At 36.5% G+C, this 26,565-nt stretch overlaps 1 protein-coding gene across 1 annotated transcript in view; it reads left to right on the top strand.

Moving 5' to 3' along the window:
- The window catches only part of CDH10 (cadherin 10), a 142,594-nt gene that overhangs the window by 101,095 nt on the left and 14,934 nt on the right, over positions 1–26,565 (top strand). Inside the window, exons 4-7 of the mRNA XM_088130720.1 lie at positions 5,169–5,288; positions 7,487–7,654; positions 18,586–18,773; positions 25,680–25,933. Of these exons, the coding sequence (XP_087986846.1) occupies positions 5,169–5,288; positions 7,487–7,654; positions 18,586–18,773; positions 25,680–25,933 (730 nt within the window). The remainder of the gene's footprint in view (positions 1–5,168; positions 5,289–7,486; positions 7,655–18,585; positions 18,774–25,679; positions 25,934–26,565) is intronic.

The raw sequence follows: 26,565 nt of genomic DNA, 5'->3' as shown, positions 1-26,565 counted from the left end.
AATCATGCTGTTAATCAACCTGTATGTTATTCCCTGTCCATGTTTCAGTTTTGAAGCGGAATATCATTAACAATAGAGGTTTGATACTTCCTCCAGGATGCCCTATTTGGTAGAAAAGATTGAGGGGAGATTTGTGTGTGTGTGTGTTTCCTTTCCCCCATCAATTAAATATATGGAATATATTCTTTTCTCATGGTTGTCCACATTTTATTAGACTGCATAAAGGATGGGCAATCATTACCTAATGCTGTTAGAGACAAACATGTTCAGTCTCTCCTCATAAAAACATATGTTCCACCAGTGCTTTACCACTCTCCAGAATGATTTTAAAAGGGGAAATGATTTTGTTGGTGGGGGAACTATAATATATGAACAAAGAAGAACCTGAAAAGTAAGCAATTCTCCCTAAAGATATAAGGCTGAAATGTACTGTACATGAAATTTAAGATTATAAGGAAAAATGCCCCAAATAATATTGGATGGATGGATGGATGGATGGATGGATGGATGGATGGATGGATGGATGGATGGATGGATGGATGGACGGACGGACAGACTAACTTTGAACAGAGGAGAGCATAAAGAACATGCAGAATCATATGTAGAATGGAACACTGAGTTCTGGGAAATTGTGTTCCTTCCTTACGTAGTTGAATCACCTTGGATTTCAGGAGAGAATGCTGCTTGCAGGCGGGAAGGACTAGAAAAACACAAGCTACGTTGATAAGTAATTAGCTATGTCAGTGGATATGCTTGGCAGGAGGAGACCCTTCCCACAAATAACTAGTCATATGGAGCATGGATTCCAGCAGCCAGGAATTGCTGTTTGATTCAGACACTCAAATCCACTGTGACTGGTAAAACAAATAAAAGTGTGGCAGTGACATGGCATCCTAATGCTAGATCTGGAGGTCAAAAGGCCTGTTGAAAAAGATTCATTTTGCTTTTATATAACAAAAGAAGGTACGAATTTTACATCTTATTTTTGATGTGTACATTCTAAGGGATTTCACTAGAACTTCACTGTTTACAAGATCCTACAGCACCAGCTGTTTAACTTTCCCTCATTCTCTTATCACTCCATAAGTAATATATATGTCCTAAATATAAATCCGCTATATACAAAACAATCAGTGATTATCCCAGAAGTCAGGGGCAGATTAAAAGATCAAGAGGCTCTGCTTTAAGCCTTATTTCCAAAGCCCCCTCCTCAATAACATCTTTTTCTCACGCAGCAACAATTTTCAGTGTGTGTGTGCGTGCGTGCACATTTATACATATATTTCTCTTTCTGAGTCTATGAGTTCGTTAGTTTTTTGTCATTTTAATAAGACTAAGATTTTTTTTTTTTAAGTCTGCAACTGCTATTCTGTCCATGGTTGCTATTTCACAATGTTCACTTCCATTCCTCCCTCCTAACCTACTTATTCTGTGGCTTTCATTTCTCTACCAACCTTTTACAACCTTGGGTCTTCAGGATTTAATAGCTCATCCTTTGAATTACTCAAGCTATGATTTTCTCAGCACTGCTGATTGCTGACATCCTTCCTTGTTGGGCTCTGAGCCCTCTAATCTCTTCTGCCTCCTGTCTCAGAAATGTCAGGGCAAAATTCACACAGGTGTGACCTCCCTCTGGGTCCACAGGCAGTCTGCAGAAGTTACCCTGCTAACATTTGGAGCAAAAGTGTTCCTTTTGTCTTTGTCTTCAGAAGTAAAGCAAGATATTTTTAGCAGCTACCATTTCCTTCCTTCCTAGGTTTTCTCATTGACGCCATCATTAGTATGATGTGCCAGCTTTTTCACTGCTAGATCCATTATACTTCTTAACAAGGCATCCTTCATCTTACCATCATTCGTCCTAGTAGTGTTATTGCATAATGCTGTCAGTATTATTTCTTCATAATACAACATAAAAGGATAACACAATCTTAAAACACACACACAAAGAACAATGCCACATAGTAAAGGATTTCATCTGAGCCCCACCTGCATAGAACCTAACTACAGATGACTCAAGTAAGGAAAACAAATTGTGTACCTTAGTCCTTAGTGCGGCTTAAATGTGTTTACCTAGGAAAAGTGGAAGAATGTTTGTAACATTCAAGGGCCACACAATTGAAAATAGTTTCTAGAGGAGGGAGAGTGTAAATAACTCACCAAGGGTTTTCAAGAAAAGGAAGGCAGGCAGGCTATTAAACCTTGATTTCCTATCAGCAGTATTACATGATATTATATATTATACAGAATATCCTAATTATCAAAGCTAAGAATGATAGTTTCTTAAGAGAGTGTTCCTTGATGAGTTTAGGTAAAGTTGATGTTTGCCCTCAGCTGGGGGAGGGGGGGAGGCAGGAATGGAAAATAGTGCTACACAGCTTGGAAATCCCTTCTGAAATTCATCCATGCTTTGCAGAGGGGCTCAGAGCTCTACAAAGCAGTGCACGTGAACATACCACTGACAGGGATTAAAGCATGGCTGGCAGGCAAAAAATGAAATAATTCTCTAGAAAGGTAAGTATAATATGTAGAAACGTAACAAGCAGGGTACTGCTGGAAGGCTGAGTCAGGAGTTTCACTTAAATTTAACTCAGAAGTCTTTGAAGGCTGTGCAGTTTCTAAATCGGCTAAAGATAGAGATGAAATAGAAAGGAAGGATCTTAATGTATTCAAATTGATTGGAATGGATTAGTCTTCCAAGTGATTAGCATGGTGAAATGGAAGGCAAGAAAGCTACAGGGGAGAATTCACCGTGCCTTTAAAACTGACCAAATTATTCCTTACAAACTTATTAAATGGAATGAATCCCATCTCCTGCTTTAATTATCAGTCATTTATCTCTGATAGATTAAATTGTGCCTGCCTGGTGTGCCTTTAACAAATGTGTGGGCGGGGATGAAGATTTTCCAGGACTTTTTTTCCATTGTTAAATTGCCAGAGTTTGAGGAATGAATAGGCAAGGTTGGCAATAAGGTTTGATGATAACAACCAGCTCTGACTGATTTTTGTCTTTCAAACAGTTGTGTGCCAGATTAGGAAAGAAGAGAGGAACAGAGGTTCCCTGTTCTTGCTTAATTTCCTTCCAGGATTGCTAGCAGGTTTCTTCCACACATTTAAACTGATTTGACTGATTCACTAGATAATCCAGGAGAAGTATCTCCTAACCATCCATAGGTGTGCCCCAAAGACCTTCAATTAGCTACCACTACTTCACAGCTTTGAGGAATGGATCCAAAGCAGAGCTTTGCATGTGTGAGCTACGTCCTTGAATAATTTGGGCAGGTCTTTGGTATCTTCTGAATAACAGCATTTCTGAAGGAAAAGTTTTCCCCACCATTCTTTTCCTGAACCTTTAGGGTGGGGAATGGGGTGGGCAGCCATTGAGTAGGTAAGGTAGAACTTAACATCTTGCTGAATGCCACAGTTGGTGGGACAAGTATCCAGTGTGCACAGGGATGGGATTTTCAGGAAACCACTTCTCTGAAAACACTTTTGTCTTACTGGGATTCAGCTTCAGTTTGTTGGCTATGCCTGGGAGCTGTCAAACACCAAGCAGCCTTTTCTGATTTTAAGGGAAAGGAGACATAGAATTGAGTGTAATTTATATACTAATGTCACCACACCCCAGATCTATGAATCATCACCCCAGTGTCTTCATACCATTCTTAAACAGGAAGAGAAAGTATTGAACGTTATACGCTATACTCACAGGAAATATGCCATGAAGCCAAACAAATCTCTCGTGGCTGCTGTCTGGTAGAAATTGTGTAAATAGGAATGAAACCACTGTAAAATGCTGCCTGCAATTCCCAAATCACCAAGCTAGTCCAGCAATATCCCCTGATCATTTTAGGCAGTCATAGTAAGCAGGTGCTCCAAAGGCTGCCAGAAGGATTTCAGAATTCATATGTGGTCCTGGAGTTGCAGGTTTTCCACCTTGCTTTAAACAGAACTTAAAAAAAAAAAATGACCTTGTACATTCATTATGACCCGTAAACCCAGTCCCTTAAACTGATTTTGAATGTTTCTTCCCATAGAATGACAACACCACATGTAACAGTGGATTGTCATTAGAAGCTTGCAAGTTTTAGTGATTTAAGGTATGTTGATAGCCTCTCCCAGCCATCTTTGAAATGGTATACCCCCTATTCTCATTACTGTTATTTTGTAATTATAGAAGGTGCTGGAGTAGAAACTCTTTCAAATGTACCTAACAAGCTGAGATGCAGGGGCTGCCAACATCTATTCAAGAAAAATAAATAATTCATGTGCACTTTAGCATTACATTCCCTGATATTTTTTTAAAAAAAACAGTTTTAGATAAGGTAAGTGTGTGTCTGTCTGTGTTTCTATCTGTCTATAACCCAGTATCCATCAAGAACCAACAATGTATAAATCATGTTACATAGTATATGAGAAAAAGTTCTTGCTCAAGAAGCAACATTCATATTCCTGGTGAAACAGATCCAAAGTTCTATGTCAACTAAACATTACTGAAGTCACAGAACTGCCACAAAAGCACTAGCATTTCCCTTCTCCCTTCAGCACCCCCACCCTCCCAACTGATAATGTGTCAAAAAGCAACTTGTGTGGTTTGAACCTTCTAAAGATGTTCTCAGAAAGGTTTTGAGATTTAACATTGGAAACCACACAGAAATCACATGCTAAAAAAAAAAAATGGTGCTTTTTATTTTTTTTAGAAATTGGAAGAAGTATGGCCTATCAGTAAAAATGGTGCCTCCTCTATCAAAATTCTGAAAATTGTCTGAAAAAAAGGATGCCTTTAATTTTCTCTCAAAGGACTGGAGGAAAAACAAAAAAGAGCCTTTTGATGAAAGGAATGCCATTCTGAACATTCTAGGATATTATCTGGGAAAGGCATTTCTATGGTGTGCAAAAGAAAATACTAACATTTTCCATGGGAAAGAGAATAAAAGGAAAGAAGAATGGCTGCTTTTAGTAGGCAGCATGAATCTCATGAATATCTAATGCTGAGATGTTTGCATTTTTACTGCAGGAGAGATAATATAATTACCTCTAGGTCCCTCAGCTCTCTGGTCAAAATATAATGTTGATAAATGTTTTCATGAACAGAGTTATGGGAAAAAAAGAAGGGCATTGTTTTTGACTTCTGACATGATACCTAATTAAGTCCCATTTGAATATTCTAGGTACTTCTGTTGTTCAAGTCACAGCCACTGATGCAGATGACCCTTCTTATGGAAATAGTGCCAGAATTATCTACAGCATACTCCAAGGCCAGCCATATTTCTCAGTGGAGCCAGAAACAGGTGTTGTTGTTGTTATTGTTCTTAATTAAGGACTTCTGCCTTGTCAGAAAATGGTAGTCACATTATTTTTCAGCTGCATGCCATATTCAGATAACTTGAACTGCTGTAAGAGAATGAGAAAATGTTGTTTAATTGCTACAGCCTGAATTCAGATCTGGGTATTAATTGGGTAGCAGTTAAATTTTGATCTGGATTCACCTGAGAAATCTGAAGTTAGAAGGAAAGGAAATGGTCTTGGGCTAAACAAAGGATTCATACCATGAATCAATTGATTAGTAACAGCTATTTCAAGGATTCTGAGAAGTTACATTTTGAATATAATTTATCTGAATTATCTGCTTGGTACTGTATACAATTAAAATATGTATTGTTAAAGCAATATAGTCCAAACGTTTCAAGAGTTCCAGGGGCAAAGAAGGAAAATACTTAGATGTTTAAAAGATGATGTATCTGAAGGAAAACCCAAGATTCGATTCTATAGAAAACTTAAAAAAAAATAGGATGGTGAGATAGATAGATAGATAGATAGATAGATAGATAGATAGATAGATAGATAGATAGATAGATAATCCATTGAATAAGGAATGTGACTATCCAGTATTGGAAAATCAATGGAACCAAGTCTGAAGAATAGTTAAAATCCTTTGTATTTGAGAAAGATTTCCAAAGGACCTCTCCAACTATTGTCCCATTGGTTTGTTATCAATGGTATGCACATTTAAGCTATGCATCTCTTAAATAAGTTAGGAATGAGGCCAACAGGCTAAAATCTTGGGAATTAAGTAGGCTGAGTTCAGAGCGGGTTGTTCTGTACTGGATTACTGTCTGATCTTATACCATTTCACTGAAAAATATTCCTGGGGACTACAACATAATCTTTTTGTGACTTAAAAGAAGTTTGAGATTCTATGTGCGAGTATATTATGGAAAAAGATGAGGAAATCCTCAACTGACAGAAGGCAGCTTTTTCTTATAATGCAATTATACTCTTAAGTCCTTTTTACATATTTGATATAGTCCCAACGGTGTTTTAACTAATTCAGTTCCCTCACTCAACATGGAGTGAGGCAAAGGTGTGTTTTGGCTCCAGCAATGTTCAAATTTTATAAGAGTGACTTGGCAGCCTCTTTAGAATCTGAAGACTTTCATTCCCCCTAAACTGGCTGAAATATGTGAGCCATCACCATATATATTAATGTAATCATTGGAAAAGCATAGTAGTTAATAATGAAAATGTAATACTGAACTACATTACAGAAATATGGAGTTTGACACTTGATGGAAATCTCTGGTTTTTGTCAAGCCAGGAATTTGTCTAAGACAATTACTCTACACAGATGGAAAGGAAACAATCCTCCAGATGTAAAAGAATGGATTCAAGAGATGTGTTCTTTGCCAATTTTTGAAAAGTCTATACTGTAAAAATGAGAAGATGGAAAGTGTGTTTCTATACAGTCAAGATTTAATAATGTTAAGGGACTGACCTAGTAGTGTATTAATACTATATTAATATTTTAATGCTCTTCTTTTTTATTTTTCTTTTAGTTCAAAAATTGGTTGCATTCTATTGCTTATTTTTGTTTGTTAATGTCACATCTATCTATCAAACTACAATTTTAAAAAAAACCAAATAAAACAGATGTATTTTGTATTTGTAAAACAGAAGAAGGTATAGGTATAGAGTTTAACTCTATAGAAAGATATAGATATAAATATGGATATGGATATATAGCAGTCAAAGAGAAAGATTAATAATAGTAACTAAAAAAAATGCAGGGGATCAGTTATGTAAATTATGCAGAAGGAAGTGATAGTCCCACTTCACATAGTAGATAAATTATATTTTCCCTTCTTCCTCAGAAAGTCCCTGCATTTGCTAAAACAAACACGAGGGAGTATATTATGCAAAAAATCATCTCCCTTATTTACTAGTTTATTACTTTAGGAAAGTGGTGGTGGTTGTTCTTAATGTGCATTCAAAAATACTCACCCCCTCAGTGTCTGAACTAGTGAACCCAGAACTGCTGTCTAATATATAAATTGTTACTTAATATATAATTACCACTATGACCTACTTGTAATTTCTGTGTTCACTGTATTCATTAAACTGTGCTTGGCATTTAAAAATTCTCTTCTAAAATAATAGGCATATTGTTCCATACAGAGTGATAACAAATTGTTGTTTGTTTCTTTTTCAGGCATCATTAGAACAGCTCTGCCAAATATGAACAGAGAAAACAGAGAGCAATATCAGGTTGTCATCCAGGCAAAGGATATGGGGGGCCAGATGGGCGGATTATCAGGAACCACCATGGTGAACATCACCCTGACTGATGTCAATGACAATCCACCTCGATTCCCACAGAGTAAGCTTCCGTTAATGGTCCTTCTGTGCTACAAAAATATCAGAATAAAAGAATTAGGCAACCACCATCTGGTTTAATTAAAAAAAAAATCTAGCTTATGGAGCGCATACAAAAAAAGGTTTTATCCACAGATTTATTCATCATTATTAAAAAGTAAAATAAAATGTTACGGGGTCAACTTTGTAAGGGGAAAATACAGTTGCAAGGACCAGTTGCTTAACATGGGATACTTCTTAGCATAATGGCAGAGAATGAGACTTCTCCCCCCTCCCTCCCTCACAAAAGGAATGGAAGAGATAACAATAGTATGTAAGGGCTGGGAATGACCTTGGAAATTATTTAGTTCAACTAACTACACAGTGCAGGAATTTACTGCTTCAGCATCTCTACCAGATGGCCATCCAGTTTATATTTCCTACAAAGGAGAGTCCACCACCTCCCAAGCAGTCTGTTCTATTGTTAATCAACTCTTACTGTTAGGAAATTTTTCCTGATGTCCATTTGAATTTGCAATTAAACCCATTGTTCTTTGTTCTCTTTTCTGGAACAGTTCTGCCCCATCTTTTACATGATAACCAATAAGATAATTGAAGACAGCTATTGTGTCTTCCTGCTCTTTTCTCTTGTCAAGGCTAAACATACCCAAAGCTTTCAACTATTCCATATAAGGTGGTGTCCGCCCCCCCCCCCGCTTATAGGTCCCTCATCACATTAATTGTTCTCTTCTGAACATATTACATTTTGCCAATGCCCTTCTGAAACTGTGGTACTCTGAAATGAACAGAATATTCTAGGTATGGTCTGACCAAAGCAGGATGTAGAAGGACATTGATTTCTCCTGAGCTTGACACTATAATAATAGTTTCAGGAGCACATCTCTGTTACCTGGAAGTTAATAATTTGAGCAATGTAAAAAAAGAGGGGAATGCTTTCTGAAAGATGAGCACAATTCAGAGTTAGCTCGGATGTTGAAACAGGAAGCTCCCAGTCACCACACCAAAGCTACTTAAAGAGATCTGCAAAGAGCCATAGATACAAGGCCACAACCCATTGTATAGTTAACATGCTTTAGTGTAGTAGAGAGCTTGTTATCCTTTTCAGTTTTCCAAAGATGACTCAAAGTAGTTTGGGAAGAACTAATTTTGGCCTCCTTTTGTCTGTTTCCCTCTCCTTGTCCAGTTTCTAAAAGTAGGTAGCGGGAGGAAGGATTCAAGAAGGTATTTGCAGATTCATTTCCCATGTTTCCCAGAAGTAATTTGGGAACAACACAGAATGGTAAAGGAGACTTTTCCAACTGCTGATGCATTGCTGCATTGATTTTTGAAAGCAAATCAGAGGCAATAGGAGGACACACTTTTGGTTTTGAGTGCTGACGTCTAAGTAAACCATTATCAACCAAGCATGACATTGGAAAATTGAGGGTTACTTTCCGAATAAGATTTCATTTATGACATCAGTTAATTTCAGCATCATCATTAGGTGTAACTGAAACTAATGGTATGCAGGTTTTGAGTCACAATGATTGAAAAGTTAACCAAAAAAAAAAAAAAAATAGACCTAGAAAATGTTATTTGGACCATCAGGTTGAACCCACATTCAGTGTATTAATTAAAGCACTCCAGATGTACCCCACAGGTGTAGGAGGGGGGTGTCCAGGTTAAGGCAGTGGCAACAGCATAATCAAACCCCCACCACATTATATTTATAGCACACATAAAAAGGTTTCAGTTATTATTTTTTTAATTTATATTTATATATCAAATTTGTCACTGCGCATCTCGTTAAATACAACTCTGGGCAGTTTACAGTTGCATGATTGTGGCCACCATGTCACTTTATGTGATATGGGCAGCTATATAAATGTGACATATAAATAAATAGAATAAATATTGATTTTTTTATCTCCATCCACCCATGGATGCCCCTGCCAGATGGATGGCTATCTAGCTCTACTTGAATATATCATGGGAGGTGCTATAATTTATTTTTTAGTTACAATAAACCTGTCCATGGATTCAAATATTTGATTAGACTCAGGGTTGCACTTAACTTTTCTATGACGTCAAGGACCACAACTTGCAACAAAGCAAATTTGACAGGAATATGCAAGGCCCATGGGTAGAACTAGGATTATGGGGGGTTCCTAAGTTTTGAGGAATTTTTTAAAAAGCATATTTTAGAACTTCTGTTCAGCTTTTATGCGCTTCTCATCTTAAAATGGCAGAAAAATCTAGTTAATTTTTGCCAATTTTGGCCAGGGAGAGCTTGAAGAGAGAGAAAAATGCAATCTGGGTATTGTTGCTCAGGGGCCCAAATTGGTCAGCTTGGATTACTTACCACTGTGGGCCCTTATTAAAACTACTGTGACTCTTTGTTGGTTTAGGTATAAACATAGAATGAATAAAAATAAATTTTAAAATATAAATGAATAAGCAAATACAGGTGAACAGGTTATGATAAAGTGAGAGAAATGATAAAGTGAGTTTCCGGGTAGGGGAGGGTGCTGAAAAGAAACAGTGGTGAGGTTTCTTTGGTGGACAAGTTACATTTGACCAAAATTTCCTCTTCTACACAGCTATTAAAAATTATTTCTGAATAGTGACGTAATAATCAGTCTTCTGCTGTTTCCAGCGCCTAACATGGAAATTCTTCTTTTTTTTTCCAATTTTTCATATGGAAAAGAAAAGAAGGAAGGAAGTAAATCTGGGTTCTTTGTGTGAAGAAGGTTCTGTGTGTGCATGTAAAAAAGAAATAGGGATATATCTATATACCGTAAACTCAGACACAGTTGGCAAAACTTTAGTAATTCTTCACCAGAACCTAAACATGAAATTCAGTTTGGTTCAACCGAATATTACTATATAGCTGATTTTCCTCTGTTGTACAAATGCAGCATTAATAATAGTGTGAATTGTACAGTATTCAGTGGACTGTTCATGGTGGACTTGTTGTTTCCAGGGATTCCATTCCAGCATAAAGCCACAGATAATGACACCATGAAAATGAGACTTTGAGTTATGAGGAATGGGAGGTCAGCTTCTGGTCCCTCTGGTGGTCCTCTTCATCTGTAGTCATTATCTGCCCTATGGGCTGCTCTTTATTTCTTCTCTTTGTTTGATCATAGTAGGTATTGCTGGATGAGCCCAGTCATAAGGCCTTGCATAGCTTCCTTCCAGCAGCTGGCCCTTTCTTCACTGAACTGATTCATTTGGTTAGTCATAGAGGGGGACGAGTCTTTCTTTTTTATGGTCTCAGGGAACAGGGTCAGCCCTCTATTTCATTATCTCAGTAGCACTGCTGGAGGCTGGGGCTGCACACATGCCTCTTTTGTTTGTTTAAGTTCCCTTCTTCCCCTTTACTACAGAGGATACCAATGATGTTCTTTCACAGCAGTGTATATGAGTCTTTAGTCTGGGCTTGGAAGCTAAGCCGGGTTGGGCTTGGTGAGTCCAGAGAATACCGGAGCTGAAAGCTAGATGGGGAAATTGAAAAACATCATGGAAGAAGGCAGTGGCAAATCACTCTTCTAATGTTGCAAAGGAAACTGCATGATTGTGTCCAATCAAGCTCAATTTGAGGGCATATTTACCTTTGCCTTACAGCTACGTATGCACATGGGAAGATAAACTATCTCTTTTTGCTGTAAGGCATTTTTTAAAATTAAATATTCTTCCTCCCCACTTCCCTTGACAGTCTCCTTATTAATGAGGCTTATGTTAAAAGAAAGCAAATGAATGGGTTTGTGAAAGGGCTTGGAAAGGGCTTGATTCATGTAAGTGCTAAAAGCCTTATTGATTCCTTCTTAAAAGAGAATCAATAACATTCATGTCAAATGTGAAACTGTACACTTAATGGATCTTATCTCTTATCTGATTTGCTGACTTGATTCAAGAGGACTCATGAAATTGGAAGCCCCTTACACAGTTATTATCAGAATAGGGTTGTATTAGTATTAATGACAAAGAACTACTCACAGTTATGGGCACCTTTCTGAAGCCTTGTGAACTCATTAGATAAATGACAAGTTTTCTGAGTCAAAAGGAAGTCAAGTGCTTTCGTTGGAAATATTTTCAGCACTAAAAATTAAAAAAGCAAACTTTTACATGCCACCAATGAGCAGTTGGTGCTGCTGGAAACTCAGCTGTGTCTCCTCTTTACGTGTGACATTAGCAATGATTAAACGTGATTGTCAAAAGAAATATACTTGTTAAAGAACAGTTTTTAAAAAGTTTTGAATACAGAAATTCTGTTGTGGAAAACTCTGTTCCAGTGCTAAAACATTATTTTCATATACCATCAGATTTTATGTAATATCATCAGGCTTTACTTATTATACTGATATGCTGAATCTTTTTTCCTAAGAACTAAGCACTCTATATGATTCCCCCTTTCCTTTCATTTTATCCTCAGAACAGCCCTATGAGATCTGCCAGAAAAACACCGATTCATGGAAAATCTAATGTTTGCTATGGATAAACAAGGAATTATGCATGAGTCTCCTAAGTTGCAGACAGATTTAGTCAAGTGCTCTAACCATTGCATGACATTATTTTTTGTTTACTGCAGGACTTTTCATTCCAGTAACTATAGAATCACAAATGTTTAGGCTGAACTGGCCCTCCCTTCCCTCTGGCCTTCTTCCCTTCTCCAGCATCTGGAAATTAGTTTTATAAGCCTTCCCCAATTTGTTGCCTTCTAGAAGTGTTGGATACCAACCTTCATCATTCCTAATTGACATAGATCCAGTTAGAGGAAGCTGTTCTAGAGCATACTCTCAATTTATGCAAAGTAATGGGATAGCCCACTGCATGAAATAAGTGTGTACTTCTATGTAAAATGCCTGTTTTCATAGCTCCCTTCTCCTGCAAAACGGAGTGGAGAATATTTTAGGTTATTTCCTAGGGAGTCAGAAATATTCCCAGAATTGTCAGGCATGGGAGAGAGCTTCCTGAAGAGCAGCAGTGTCATGTTGCCTAACTTGACTGTAACTGAGCTGGAATTGGCAACCAGAAGATTTCCCAGTGGGACTATCATCTTCCTACCTTACAGTGCTACTGGAATGATGTAATGTCCTGGTATCAGCATCAGGAAGCATTGTATATGAAAAACATACCTTACCGGTTGCCAGTTGTGTGATTCTGTGCCTATTTTTGACAGCAGAGGAACTAAGTTTCTGGAAGAAGATTCTTGTTCAATAAAGCACAAGCACAGGATTCTTCCATCCATAATTCCGCCCTGAAATTTGAAGAAGTCCCTTCCCCTACTAAAAATATTTGTAGTTATATTTTTGCCTTTCTCTGCACAATCCCATTTCTTCTCATGAAGGAAAAAAAAAATTAAGAAACAACTGTAAGTTTGTTGTCAGCAGTATTTCAAACCGATTCAAGAGTATTCTGCAAAGTGCTGTAGTTCATGCATAGCATATTAGGAGACAATGGGATGCAGAAAATATGTCCTCAAGTTAGGATGTTAGGAAAACCACTGAAATGGAAATTGTAATTAGGTAATATTTACCTGAATTTTAAGTTACTCATTTTGAAAATGGATACTGGAGAATGAAGTCATATTTCTCTGAAACTCAATCTATTCATTTTGAGAAGGGAACATTTAGGATGTTTTTCTGGAACGACTGGGCTTGTTCAGCAGAGTTTTCAAAAGCATTGAGTGGGGCAATTTAATTTAAAAGAAATCTGGGCTTAGAGTTTTTAACCAATTAGCATATCATTATGCATAGAATACTGAATAACAAAGCAAAAGTTTTGAAATATAAAGTACTGTGAAGGTTAGGATATTGGTGCTTGAAGGCTCAATTGTTCTCCATGCTACCCATCAAGGCATCACATATCAGCTGAGTTCTTTGAGATAGAAAACGTACAATACTTTTTTTTTTCCCTTCAGTCTGTCCTTTCCATTATAAAATGCATTTCTTAGAGACTTCGGTACAGTTTTAGAAACTATATTCTCATTTCTGACAGCCTTTTCAAAGAATTTACTAACTGAATCCCTGGATTACAATTTGGTTTTAACCTAGTTTGACAAAATTATTTGATTCATATTATTTCCACCTGTTATTTTTATTTCAGGTGCTAAAGACTAACGTAACATAGGTTTTAGCAGAGTAGACCATTTGGTCAAATGCATGAAGTATTATTTTAACTTAGAGGTATATTTAGACATGAGGCTGTAATAGGAAAATGAAATAGAAATAGGGAGTTTACTTATATGAAATGAAAATTATGTCATTAACAATGTCATCTATACTGTAATGTTGGGGATAAAGCAAACTTCCTTGCAGTTTTAAGCTAATTAACACTTCCTGTGTCTGATAAAATAAAGGCTAGCCCATTAAAAACAGAGATGTCAATCTTTAAGAAAAGGTTAGGCAGCCTTTTTGTAGCAAAGGGCCACATTTCCCCCCTCTTTTCTGATGCCCAAGTAGTTAAGGTGTTAGAGAGGGGGGGGGGAAGTTATTTCTATCATAGATTCAGAAGCACATTCTTATGTAGGTAAGCCCAGAACAACTAATTACAAATTAAAAATAATACAAATTAAAAATTACACTGTTGTCTGGTCAAAAAGATAATTCCTAATATTTATTCCATCTGTTTTGGACTAAACCTATTTTGATAGCTCTGAAACAACATTTAGCTATGTTACCTCAGACTCCAGAAGATGGAATTTTACAACCAGGAAAATCTCTGATTAGAGAAGTTATAATACAGTTGTGTAAATGCATTACAAAAGGTCATGTCCCAACAATTCTGAGTTATTCCTGAGTGCCTCACAAAGGAAATTTGTTAAATCTAACCTCTAAAATTACAATGAGGAACCCATGCTAGTATAAATGCTCTGTGGTATTTAAGAATAGAGAGTGAATCAAGGTACCTCAGAAATCTAATGTGTTAATTTGATTCTCTATAATTATGTGTATCTTACTGCAGCAGCCCACATCTAATCTCCTTTCTTTAAGGACTAACTTTGCTTGTTTATATTCCAAGTTCCTTGGAAGAACTTTAACTTGCAAAAGTAACAATCTATTTGGGGAAGGCCCACTTCCATTTGGAAGACCAGTGGATGGAGTAACAACACAGAGATCCCAGAGAAGGGAGCACTGCTAGTTTTTGAGGTCAGCTTTACAGGAGAAGTGTGTTCAAGTGTGAAGTCTTACATACTAGATTTATGTTCTTTTCAGCCTACAATGGTTGATGGATTGTTGCTAGAGCATATTAAAAAATGCTATGATTCACCAAGGAAAGTGCATCCATGGCTTAGATTGCAGGACTTGACAAAGTCCATTGCTAAGTTGATATGCTAGGCCTATATTTTAGAATTGTGCATTTTAAAAAAAAAAAATCTTAGGGTTGCATTGCATTTAACTGTTTTATTTTATTTGTTGAATTTATTTCCTAGCTTTCTTCAGGAGCTTCAAGTAGCATACATAGCATTCCTTCCTACAAATTCCCCCACAGTAATGCAAGGTACATTAGGCTAAGAAAAAGAGTGGCTGGCCCCAAATCACCTACTACATTTTTATGGCTGAGGGTAGATGTGAACCTGGGTCTCCCTGGTCCTAGTCTGTCCCTTAACCACTACTCCACACTGCTTAAGAAAAGTTGTGTACTGAAGAAAAAATAGTATGAGGGAAAGTTACTTAGAAATATATAATTAATATATATTAATTAAATAATATATATTGTACAGAAAAAAGTGTATAAGAGTAGCCATTTTAATTATGCAGAATAGCAAGTAACTTATAGAAAATATGTACAGAATCCATATGACCGCAACTATGTATTTAATGGTAATTTTTTTAAAAAAAGATATGTTGAAAAATTGGATGAAACAGAGCAGAATCGAATGTAGCATAGATACTGACCAGATTTCCATGCTTCTTTAAGTTGAATGGAGGCAAAAAAAAAAAAAAAAGAAAGAAATTGCCAGAAATGAGTCATTGGGCCTAATTACACCCCACCCCATCCCATCCTTGAATATTACAGTGTTTCGACTCTCCCAATGGAGAAAATATAAATGAAGTCCCAATAGATTGCCTATGAGACAGGAAATGATAACATTTTTTTTTTTCCCTCTACCAGAGTCATGGGTTGGTCCACAAGCCCTTAGATTATGGGACAGGAAATGACACTGTGTCTTTATTGAAACTCTTTGACAACTGTAACTGCATCCTTCTTTTCCAAAGTAGAAGAAAAGATGGGTGGGTTTCCTTGGACTTGCACCAGGAGATTATGGTGGGTTCCATTGACTTTGTGAGAGGGGTTGAGATAGGAGCTAGAGGAAAGCTGGCTTCGGTAACTTTCAAACATTGCCAGCTTCAGCCCTCCCAAAATACAAATAGTTTGAAGACCAGCGGGGGCAGTTTGCTCTTCTCTGTTCTGTTTTTCTTTTGAAAGACACAAAATGAAGCCTACTCACTTCAAGTGAGTTGAGAAGAGCTGTGCATCTTGGCAGCCCTGTAGAACCTGTTAACAGTTATAAAAATGATTGATTGTGATTTTATATTGCTTCAAGGCTGCCAGAGCTTTTTAGCTCCTTGCGGCAAAGTGCAAATAAAGAATAATAATGGTAATTTATAACTTACCTCAAAAATCTAGGTGCCTTGCTTGTTTATTATCTAATGAGGCACAAAAAAGAGAGAAGGAAATAAAATACAAAGAATGGGGTGTTACAAAGTTTCACACACGGTTGTCCCTCTGTAGTTCCCTTCATGATACAACCTGGCCTAATTATCTTACAGATTTCTTTAAGAAGCTGAACTATCTTTCTTTAAAAAAAAACAACAACAACAAAATCCTTTATTCTTCATGTCTTGCCTGGAAACTAAACATTACTGGAGTGCATAGCTTTTCATCAAATTGGCTTCTATGGGAATAATGCTTTTCCTTTTTCAAAATAAACATTTCCACCAGATTTACATTCACTTGAGGCTATGGGTAAAAGAAATAAAGATGAGCCGTAGTCGGGTAGGCAGAAGCCCACGTGCAGAATCTTGGCTTTTTTGCACAACACATGCTATACAAGAGAAACCATCAAATCCTGCAAATTGAAGCAGTAATCCATCAAAAACACGTCCAGTACAAATTGTACTGTAATGAAAGAGAAATGCCCAAGAGCAATACTTTATGACTCTGCAGACCCCATTAATTTCCATGAACTCATACTCTTGCAGCAATTTTTTTTAAGCAAGTTTTCAGTATCAGAGATTGGAATGCATTTCCTTCTTCACCTCATCTGCTTACTGCAAGCACTAAAATGCTCCAAGGAAGAAGGAGGTTGGAAAGAGGCTCACAAAATCCAGATCGAATCATTTCCAGCAAGAATTTGTGGAACTTACAAATGATTGTGATACTTGGATTTGATTTTTATTGTTATTTTTATTTTAGCTGAAGCTTATGAGGATTGAACTCAACTGCCAGAATATGTTATTGCAAGTGGTAGTGGTGGGTGGTTTGTCCCTATTTCAGAAAGGGCTTGTTCAAGTGGAAGATGATGCCCACTCGAATTGCAGTTGCCCAACATTGAGTGGGATGCTGATAATATTCTTAATTACAATGCCCCCCACAAACACAAGTTGGGAAGAATTGCTGAAGCTCCTTTATCCTTTTGAAGTCAAAATTTAAAATGACCTTAGCTGAAGCTGCAGAGCCTGTGAAAAGGAAGTTGAACCAAACAATCTTAAAAGTGATCCTTAAGAATGATATCATCATCCATTTGCAAATACACAATCTCCTCTACATCTATCAGATTGCATGGCTGTTTTACTGACTCATTAGTATTTTATTTATTTGCAAATGATTATTAGTATTCACTCGTGTCTGTACTTAAAACACCCTTTAGTGAAATTGCACTTAGTATTACTGTAAAACCTATTTGTTTTTTTCACTTTTTTTTTTTTTTGACCCACCAAGCAGTGATACATTGTGGCTGGCAAGTGCCTGATGATAATCTAGTGGTGTGCAAAAATATGTCCTCCAGTTTCTTTCACATATAATTCACTTCAGGTGATCAGATTGCTTTAGAATTTTGCGGGTGATGTTTTGGGTTAATCTTATTATTGCAAAGTAGCCAAAGGTGCTGTGCTTTATTACTTTTTATTTCTTTCTTTTACACATCTCTCCATCATATGGCAACCTCCTCGTGCTTCCTGAACCAAAAAAGGTGCTCTGGGAACAGGCAGAAAGGCTGTTTCCAGCTTTTAACGTTTCCAGACAAGGATTTGGCTCTGTCTGGAAGACTCAATTTCTCTGCTTCAGTAGGCTTTCAGAGTGTTTCTTTCAAGTCACAGTGGCCTCTCATTTTCTCATCTCACCCCTAGCCAGCCAGTAGAGTGTGCGTTGGCCTCCTTGCCTGTCAGCTCTCAGATGCATAGTGGCCATCAGCTATACTGGCTTGCAGGAAAGTACAGACAAGGCTGTCAGGAGCTTCTGATGAACTAGAAAGAAAAAGAAAAAGATTGGGAGAGGCAGGATGATGTCCCTCAGTCACTGTATAATTAAGGTATACTCTAAGAGCCTTCCAGTTAGCCCCATATATCTTCCTTTGAAAATTTCTTCCTCCTTCTAAGTATGTTGAACAACATACAATGACTAGGGGGAAAAAATCTATAGAATAACGTTTCAGCACAACACAACTTGCTCTCCCAGAAAAGCTGGGAAAACAGGTTCTTCGTAGGCTGCCCAATAATCCTATATTTGGTGAATCACCAAAATGCAGGTTTGCTTTTGGAAGAGTTGGTTTGAAACCAGTCCCTCTGTACTTAAGTGGAAACCTGATGCTCTTGGATTTAAATCCATAACTTACCTCTCTACCTAACCCTTTTAAAAATAATTCATAAGATTAGGATTCTTGACCAAAGCTGTAACGTTAGGATCTCAATCAGAACTCTTTTAAATATCTCTGATTCTTCTTCTTTGCAGGCTCAGTCCACCTACGCATCCCAGAATCTTCCCCAGTTGGCACTGCCATTGGAAGCATCAAAGCCTCTGATGCAGACATTGGGAGAAATGCAGAACTTGAATACCGTATTATTGATGGTGATGGAAGAGACATGTTTGATATTGTTACACAAAAGGATACACAGGAAGGCATTATAACAGTACGAAAGGTGCATATTTTCATGTGAAGCATTGCATGTTTGGAGCCACTAACCATTCAGTGCTTGCCAAAAAAAAAAAAATCACAGACAAAGAAACCACAATGTGGTTTTATTTTAATTCCCACTCTCATTTTTTTATATAGAAAGATTTTGCGCAAAAAGTACTACATGCAGCCTCAAGAATATTATGAATAAAAAGCAACAACCCAACTTTTTTTTTCTATTACTACTTATTATATTCATTACTTGTATCATATTATTGATTAGGAAGGAAGAATTATGATTTGTTTGTTCGTATTGGATATTTTCTAAAAAATACAGTGGTTGACAAATTTATTCCCTATATTATTGGGAAATCATCAGTTTATGAATTATGAACTATGCAAAAGGATCCAAGCATTAAAAAAAAAAATGATGGCCTTGTTTTTGAATTAGAAATCTCTTTGGATGGGTGTTTAGAAGTTCTGTTAACAAATTTGGCAAATAGAGGTATATGGCATTGAAACTATATGTCCCACAGTTATAATAATTTAATTTATTTAATTTTTTCGATTCAATTTAATATGGAATCCATTAAAAAAGAAAACAAAACCCACAGAAACAGGCAGCCTGGGCTAAAACAATTAAAACAGCAAACAATATTTTTAAAAAAATGCAACAGAGGCTCGACCAATAAATCACTTTCACGTTAATCCCAGGTCTGGGAATGGACCCAGATCTTAAGGGCTTTATAGAATCCCAGGAGACTGAGCACCCCCCGAATGTTTGGAGGGATGCTGTTGCAGAGGGTGGGGGTCACAACAGAAAAAGCACACTTCCTCAGTCCCACAAAATGGCAGCATTTAGTTGAAGGAAACTAGAGTGCCCCCACTTTGCCCAAATGTACTAGGCAGGCCAGAACAATTAGGGATTGGTGGTTCCTCAGATAACCAGGCCCTAAGCCATGAAGGGCTTTATGTGAATTGCACCTGGAAGCCTACTGACAACCAATGCAGCTCAAGTAGCAGTGTGAAGTGCCCATTACTGCTCGCTCCACTGCATTTTGTACCAGCTATAGCTTCCAGATGGTCTTTAAGGTCAGCCCATGTAGAGCACACTGCGGTAATCCACTCATGAGATGACCATGGCATGGGTGATCATAAGAAGAGATCCAACATTTTCTAAATATTTGTCCATGACCATCATAGATGGATCCCTACACAGGCATAATAAATAAAATGGGGCTTGCAGCTGCCTATCCCCCCTCCCAAAAAATTGATGCTCATATGCTATCACTCTTGGAATGAGGTATGGTCCAATGCTACATTTTTGTATGTACCTTTTCACATTCATATAGAAACATACATAGAAAATTGAATTTATATATACAACATTTCAGAGTAGACATACATGCAGGCCAACAAGCAGCTTTAAAAAATCTTTCTTTCTGCCCTGTTTCTTTCTAATATTTTTTAGGCCTACCTTGCCATGATTGCTATGAAAGCACAATGGCTATAACTCTTAGATTTATTTGATTAATTAGAACCTGACTACCACACATTGGAAAAATTGTAAAATGGTGCACCACTGAACTTTTCTTTTAAAAAAATGCACAGGGAGAACCAGGTAGTTCAAGAAAAGAAAAAAGAAAAAATAGTATTCTGCCAGGTTTCAAACTGGCAACCTTTTTTTGCAGGGCAAGAATGATAGCCATTTTGCTAATATAGTATCTTAATAAGCAGCTTTAAAAAGTATCCCGGAGTTTGGTAAACATTGACTCAGTTGAAGGGGTATTCCTTCCTTTGTAAAACAGTCAATGATCTGCTGGGTTGCAACAGACTAAAGTGTATTATAATGGACAAGAGTGCTCAAGGTGGCATAGTATAGAAAAGTGTACTTTGGAAGTGAAGCAGGAAAGCATGTTCAAAGGTTGCTTTGATGGTTAGTGGGGGATTAATAGAGGATGATGTTGTTTATTTCTGCTCTCCAGTAAAGGTTGCCTGTCTGTTCCTTCAAGGAGGCAACTGACAATATAGTTAAGCCCCTAGTCTGTCTATCAGACAGAGTTAGGGTCTTTCACAGTAGCTTTGCCAGAATTGTAGAGAATGAAGAATTAAATTGTAGATACATCTTTCTACCATCCTAAGCAAGATAAAATCTCTATGGAGTGACACTCAAAGAATCTTGTTTTTAACAAACACTTAAGGCAGACTGAGAATCCTTTCTCAATAAACAGTTTTATTGTTTATTTATTTATTTATTAAAATGATTGATATGGCCTCCCAACCTGCAAATAGAAACTCTGGGTGGCTTACATAAAATTAAAAACAGAAAAACCAATGACTAACCACACAAAACACCACAATGCAGCATAACCAAGGCAAAGCCACAAATATTCCAATGCAAAGTCATTTCAGGATAGGTTTATCCAATGCTAGTCTCCAATGTCTTGGAAAACACACACACACACCAGGATTTCAAGGATTTATAGAAGGCTAAAAGGTTTGAAGCCATCTGAACCTCAAAATGCTGTTCCAGGGCAGAGAAGGCACACTTCCTAGGTCCCGCTAGGTGATCTGAAGATGCTCACCCTACCAGATCTCATGGGATGAGCAGAGATAATTGAACACAGGAGGTACTTCAAATAAATCAGCCCATTGCCATGATGGGCTTTATAGAGGATGATCAGTACTTTGAATTGCTCCCAGAAGCCTATAGGAAACCAGTGCAGCTATCAAGTGCACCCATAACTACTATTCTGGACCAATTGCAGCTTCTGGATAATCTTCGACTGTGCTCATATTATTGAATATGTCAAGGTTACTTGTTCCCCAATTAGAATATCCAGTGTGTATGTCTAATCAAACCTGAAAACAGATACTTCATGGAGAATCTCAGTAAACAAATATAACCGTTCTAAATGTAAACTTCCCAACAGTAATATAGTGATTGTTAGTTTCTGGTTCATCTGAGGTGCATTGGAAAAATCAAGGTAGTGAATTGGAGGCAGGGCTAGATATTTTTTTTAATAGTAATTTTATTAAAGATTATAATTACAATAGTAAAAACTAATACAAACTAAAAAAAATAGAATAAAAAGAAAAACTGCAGAAAAGAAAGAAAAAAGGGAAAATAGAGAAATAGAAAATTAAAAAATAAAAAATATAATACAGAAAAAGAAAAATATATAAAGAAGTGATTTTCCACCTTCATCACAAGTATAAACAATTTTAGTAACTTATCACCTTCTCTTATAATACAAGTGATCTCTTCCCATATCCCATCTCTTATCTATAAAGAAATCCATAAAACATCATCATTTTAGCCCTGGTGTCAGCAAAAGTCCATTAATGGTTACCAGAGATAATAACAAAGCTATTTTAAACTTGATCAAATAAAACAACTTTATATTTCTTCCTTTTACTTCTAAAAATGTTAATCTTTAATCCCTTCAAATAATGTTGTAGAATTTGATTTCATTTTTTATTTGTCCCTTCTCACAAAATTCTTCAAAACTTTAACAAGCCTCTTTTGTAAACCGCATATAGGAAAACTATACAGTTTGATTTGTTGTTTGTATATCCCTTTTAATTATTAAGACGGCCTGTCTTTTGTAAATCTACCTGTTTCTTTTGTATGTCCAATGTAACATCTTTTTCCATGTCATTCTTTTAGTCTGTCATTTCTAAATCCACTTTCAACTCTGTCTTGATCTTGTCAGCTAGAATTTGTTCTTCTTCCATAACATCTTTTGGACACAGTCTGTCTATAGAGGCACACACTATTAAAATTAACTTCTGGGTCCACTGTTCAAAAATATCCTTCAATATATCCAATGTTAAAATATTTTGCTTCATTCTGTAATTGTAAGTCAAGTTTAAGTGTTCTTCTCTTTTAATTGTAATCTTTAGTTCTCTCTAGTTCCATCCAGTGTCCAATTTTTAAAATCTTACATTTTTTTTTCTTTTTTAATTCAGAACAAAAGCATTTGTCCATGAGAAGGGTTCTTTATAAGTAATTCCAAAATCTTATTTCAAATTTATCTGGATCTTTAGTCCATTTGTACCTTTCTAAAATCAAAGTTTTAATCACCCTTTCACTTTTTATTCAAACAAAAAAAAAATTAAGTTCTTAAACTTGTAGTTAAAACTTATTTTGCTAAAAATTGAAGGAAACTCAGCCAGTGCTGTAAAACCTGTCAGTCCAAAGTTTCCTAATAGTTGAAAAGCAGTTAACCTGCAATTTTCAAAGGTGATTAGAAAAGGAAGTATGCACCCTTAGTGTCCTTTCAAAGGTGCTGACCATGGTTTGAGCAAGATGGTTATTCCTTCATCTCCCAGAGCTCTAAACTCACCAGAGACTTCTATCTTGCAGTCTTCTTGTGAAGAGCAACTGTAGGGAGCACTTGTTGGGTAATCTCATGTCCTATCCTTGTCCGGAGAGAAATTATTGAAGAGCCGGTCTACTTGCCAGCTCTTCATTCCACCACAGTGACGGAGCTGTCTTCAGTCCGCCATTTCTTCCCCGGAAGTCAGTGGTTTTGAATAAGCAGGGATGAAGGAAGTAAAAAGGAAAAGGAAAGGACAGATCTTAACAGAAAGAAACATACTTTATAAAGCACTCTGACATAGAGAAAGTGAATACAGTTCTCTTGCATAGAAAAATGGTTTTTTATATCTATCCTAGTTTCCATCAAGCAAGCAAAGAAAGAAGACTGCTTCTTCAGCCAATTTGTAACTATCAAGAAGGGGTAAAAACAGATTAGTCAGGGTTTTAATAAGCCACAATCAAAGAGCTTGATAGCCAATTCTGAACTGAGCCAAACAGCATGATGTGGCCCAATTTGCTTTGAAAGGGAGTAACTACAGTACTTGATTGAAATCTGAGGATAGTTGTATTTTGTTGGAGAAGGACATGGGAGGAAAAATGAAGAATAAAAGAAATACAGTTTTGTTTCCATTTTGCCTTCCAGTTTCCATTAAAAAAGGCTAAGTGTAGATAGATAGATAGATAGATAGATAGATAGATAGATAGATAGATAGATAGATAGATAGATAGATAGATAGGATATATTGCATTTATTATTTATTTATTTATTGGATTTCTCCCCCACCCATCTCCCCCACAATAGGGGACTCTGGGCGACTTACAAAAAACATTAAAACTATAAATATATCTAAAACGCATAAAACATCCAAACTTTAAAACAATACTAAAAAAAGGAAGATCCAAGAAGATGGAAAATCAGGCTGCAGAGAGCTGGCCACTATGGGGCAAGCCATCCCCCTGCTTGAAGTATTCCCTCCCCACCCCAGGCCAAGTGGCAGAACCAGGTCTTCAAGGCCCTTGAGAAGGCCAGGAGTGAGGGGGCCAATCGCACCTCCAGGGGCAGAATGTTCCAAAGAGCGGGGGCTAGAGATTATATAGAGATTATATCTCTATTCTGTCAATTCTACCAAAGACTCATGGTGGTTTACAATTGAAACATTCATAATACAAATAATTAAACACTGACAATAAATAAGCTAAGTAAAATCACTCATCGAATCTAAACGTAATTACATTAAGTGATAAAATATTAACAAAACAACAGCTGTTTAAAATAACAATTATGGGAAAGTCAGTCACCAGTGCTGTTCAGAAGAACTCACTCTTTGCATCTTCTAGAAAGACTTCAGAGAAGGACATCAGAAGCTTAATTCGGTAGCCAGCTGGAACATCAAGTGTAAAATATTTATGAAAATCATCTGGCTTTTTAAAGGGCATGTGCCTGTTGCTTGTTCAAAGCCGAGCAATTGACAAAAATATTTCAAACAGATCAACTGGAAATATATTGGATGATTTTTCTAGCATCCAATCAGATGCCTCCTTTGGTGGCTTCCCTTCAATGCCTGGAAGTCACACTATTGCTTTGTAGAGTGTAACCCTGTGCAGTTCCCAAACCTTAATTTATGTGAGATATATTAATTACAATATAGGATTAAAGTCTCCTTGAAAATCATATTAAAATGGCAAGGAGGAGAGTTTCAAGATAATATGGAAAGGGAACATTTTTTTCCAACGTAATATGACTTTTGAGTAAATGAGAAGATTTAACCACAAAGACAGTCTTGCCTCATTTGTGTATACTAATTTATGATTACATAAATTCAAAAGTATCCACCAAAGACATTCTGAGTCCATTTCTGACACCTTTCTGCTCTATAGTCATACAAACTACACTTTTTCACAGCTTTTTCACTCCCTAATAGTCACAAAGAAATCATAAAATAAAAATTCTTCTGTAATACACACACACACTTCCATATACACACATACACTATCATACTGCATATATATCCTAACTCCAAACTTTTTCATCTTTTCATTTTTAAAAAGTGATAAATTTGGCATATTTTTTTTAAAAAATTCTCTGATACAGGATTTATGAAATTCATTGTATATGAAATTTGTTAAGCAAAGATGTGTCACCTAAAGCTAAATCTGAATTTTGTCTTCCATTTCAAAGCAAATTCATTGTACTTTGGAGAATGAAATCAGTTTTGGTATGGTCACCTGCTTTGAAATTATGTGACTATTAGTACTTCTTTACTGCAAATTAATTATTCTTTGCTGTCCATTTGAAAAGTTGCATTGGCTCCATTATTAAAAGTACTGGTTTACATCATAGACTGTATAATGTAGCTTGGAATAAATAAGTTCTGTTTTATAATAAATTATAATAATTCATTATATAAAATGTAATAAATTATAATAAATAATTTCTGTTTTATCTGCAGGACCTAGCACACAACTGGCATAACATAAATGGAAACAGTGCTTGATATTCTCTTCACACTTTTTTACCACGTGTCATTTTAATACCTAAGATACTTCTGTGTCATTGTGTTAGTAACTTATTTTATTTATTCATTTATTCATTTATTTTTAATATAGCCATTGGACTATGAAAATCGAAGGCTATATACTTTGAAAATAGAGGCAGAGAATCTGTATGTTGACCCACGCTTCTATTACCTTGGACCTTTTAAAGATACAACTACTGTGAAAATATCTGTGGAAGATGTGGATGAACCTCCTATATTTAGCAGATCTTCATACCTTTTTGAAATTCATGAAGATATTGAGGTGGGCACCATCATAGGCACTGTAATGGCACGAGATCCAGATTCTGCTGCAGGCCCAATAAGGTAAATACCAGAATCTAAAATATTACAGATTACAGGAAGATGAATTCTTCATATCACTATTTCAGTTCATACTTTTGCTGTGACTGACAAAATGTACAGAAAACTATGAGAAAGTAGAGCATCAAATCACCCATTTAATTTGAGCTTGGTCTAGCCAGAGTTCCCTTTTGAGCCATGTGAGATAATATCGTACAAGTATATAGCAGCTTTACCCAAGTAAGTGGCCACCAGACAATTAATAATGACAACTCCCCATGTTCCCAACCAGCATGGATAATAGGGAAAAATAAATAATTTTGTTCTGTCTGAAGATCTAAGATCTAAGATCTGTTGTCCCATGATATCTGCAGAGCATCAGATTGGGAAAGGCTGATATACAGAGCATAACTTAATGCCAAACAATGTGACTGAAATTGATCCATAGGTCAGTTTTCCCTGCTTGCTTGCTTGCTTGAAGCAGACATTCATTAACTGACCTGAAACAGGCATTGATAACTGAAGGAAATGTGCCAGAAATTCACATTTGGAATACATCCTTCAATTTAAATGTGAAACTGTCATTTTCCACCTGATGTTTCATTGCTCTAATTGGTTAGCATCTGATTTCACAAAACTCAAATATGAAAGTTCAT

Source organism: Python bivittatus, unplaced genomic scaffold (genome assembly GCF_059951505.1).
Source record: "Python bivittatus isolate LINGU-HERP-01145 unplaced genomic scaffold, Pbiv_v1 ctg000840_np1212, whole genome shotgun sequence".
NCBI classification, from domain to species: Eukaryota; Metazoa; Chordata; class Lepidosauria; order Squamata; family Pythonidae; genus Python; species Python bivittatus.
This window is presented reverse-complemented; position numbering and strand designations above follow the sequence as displayed.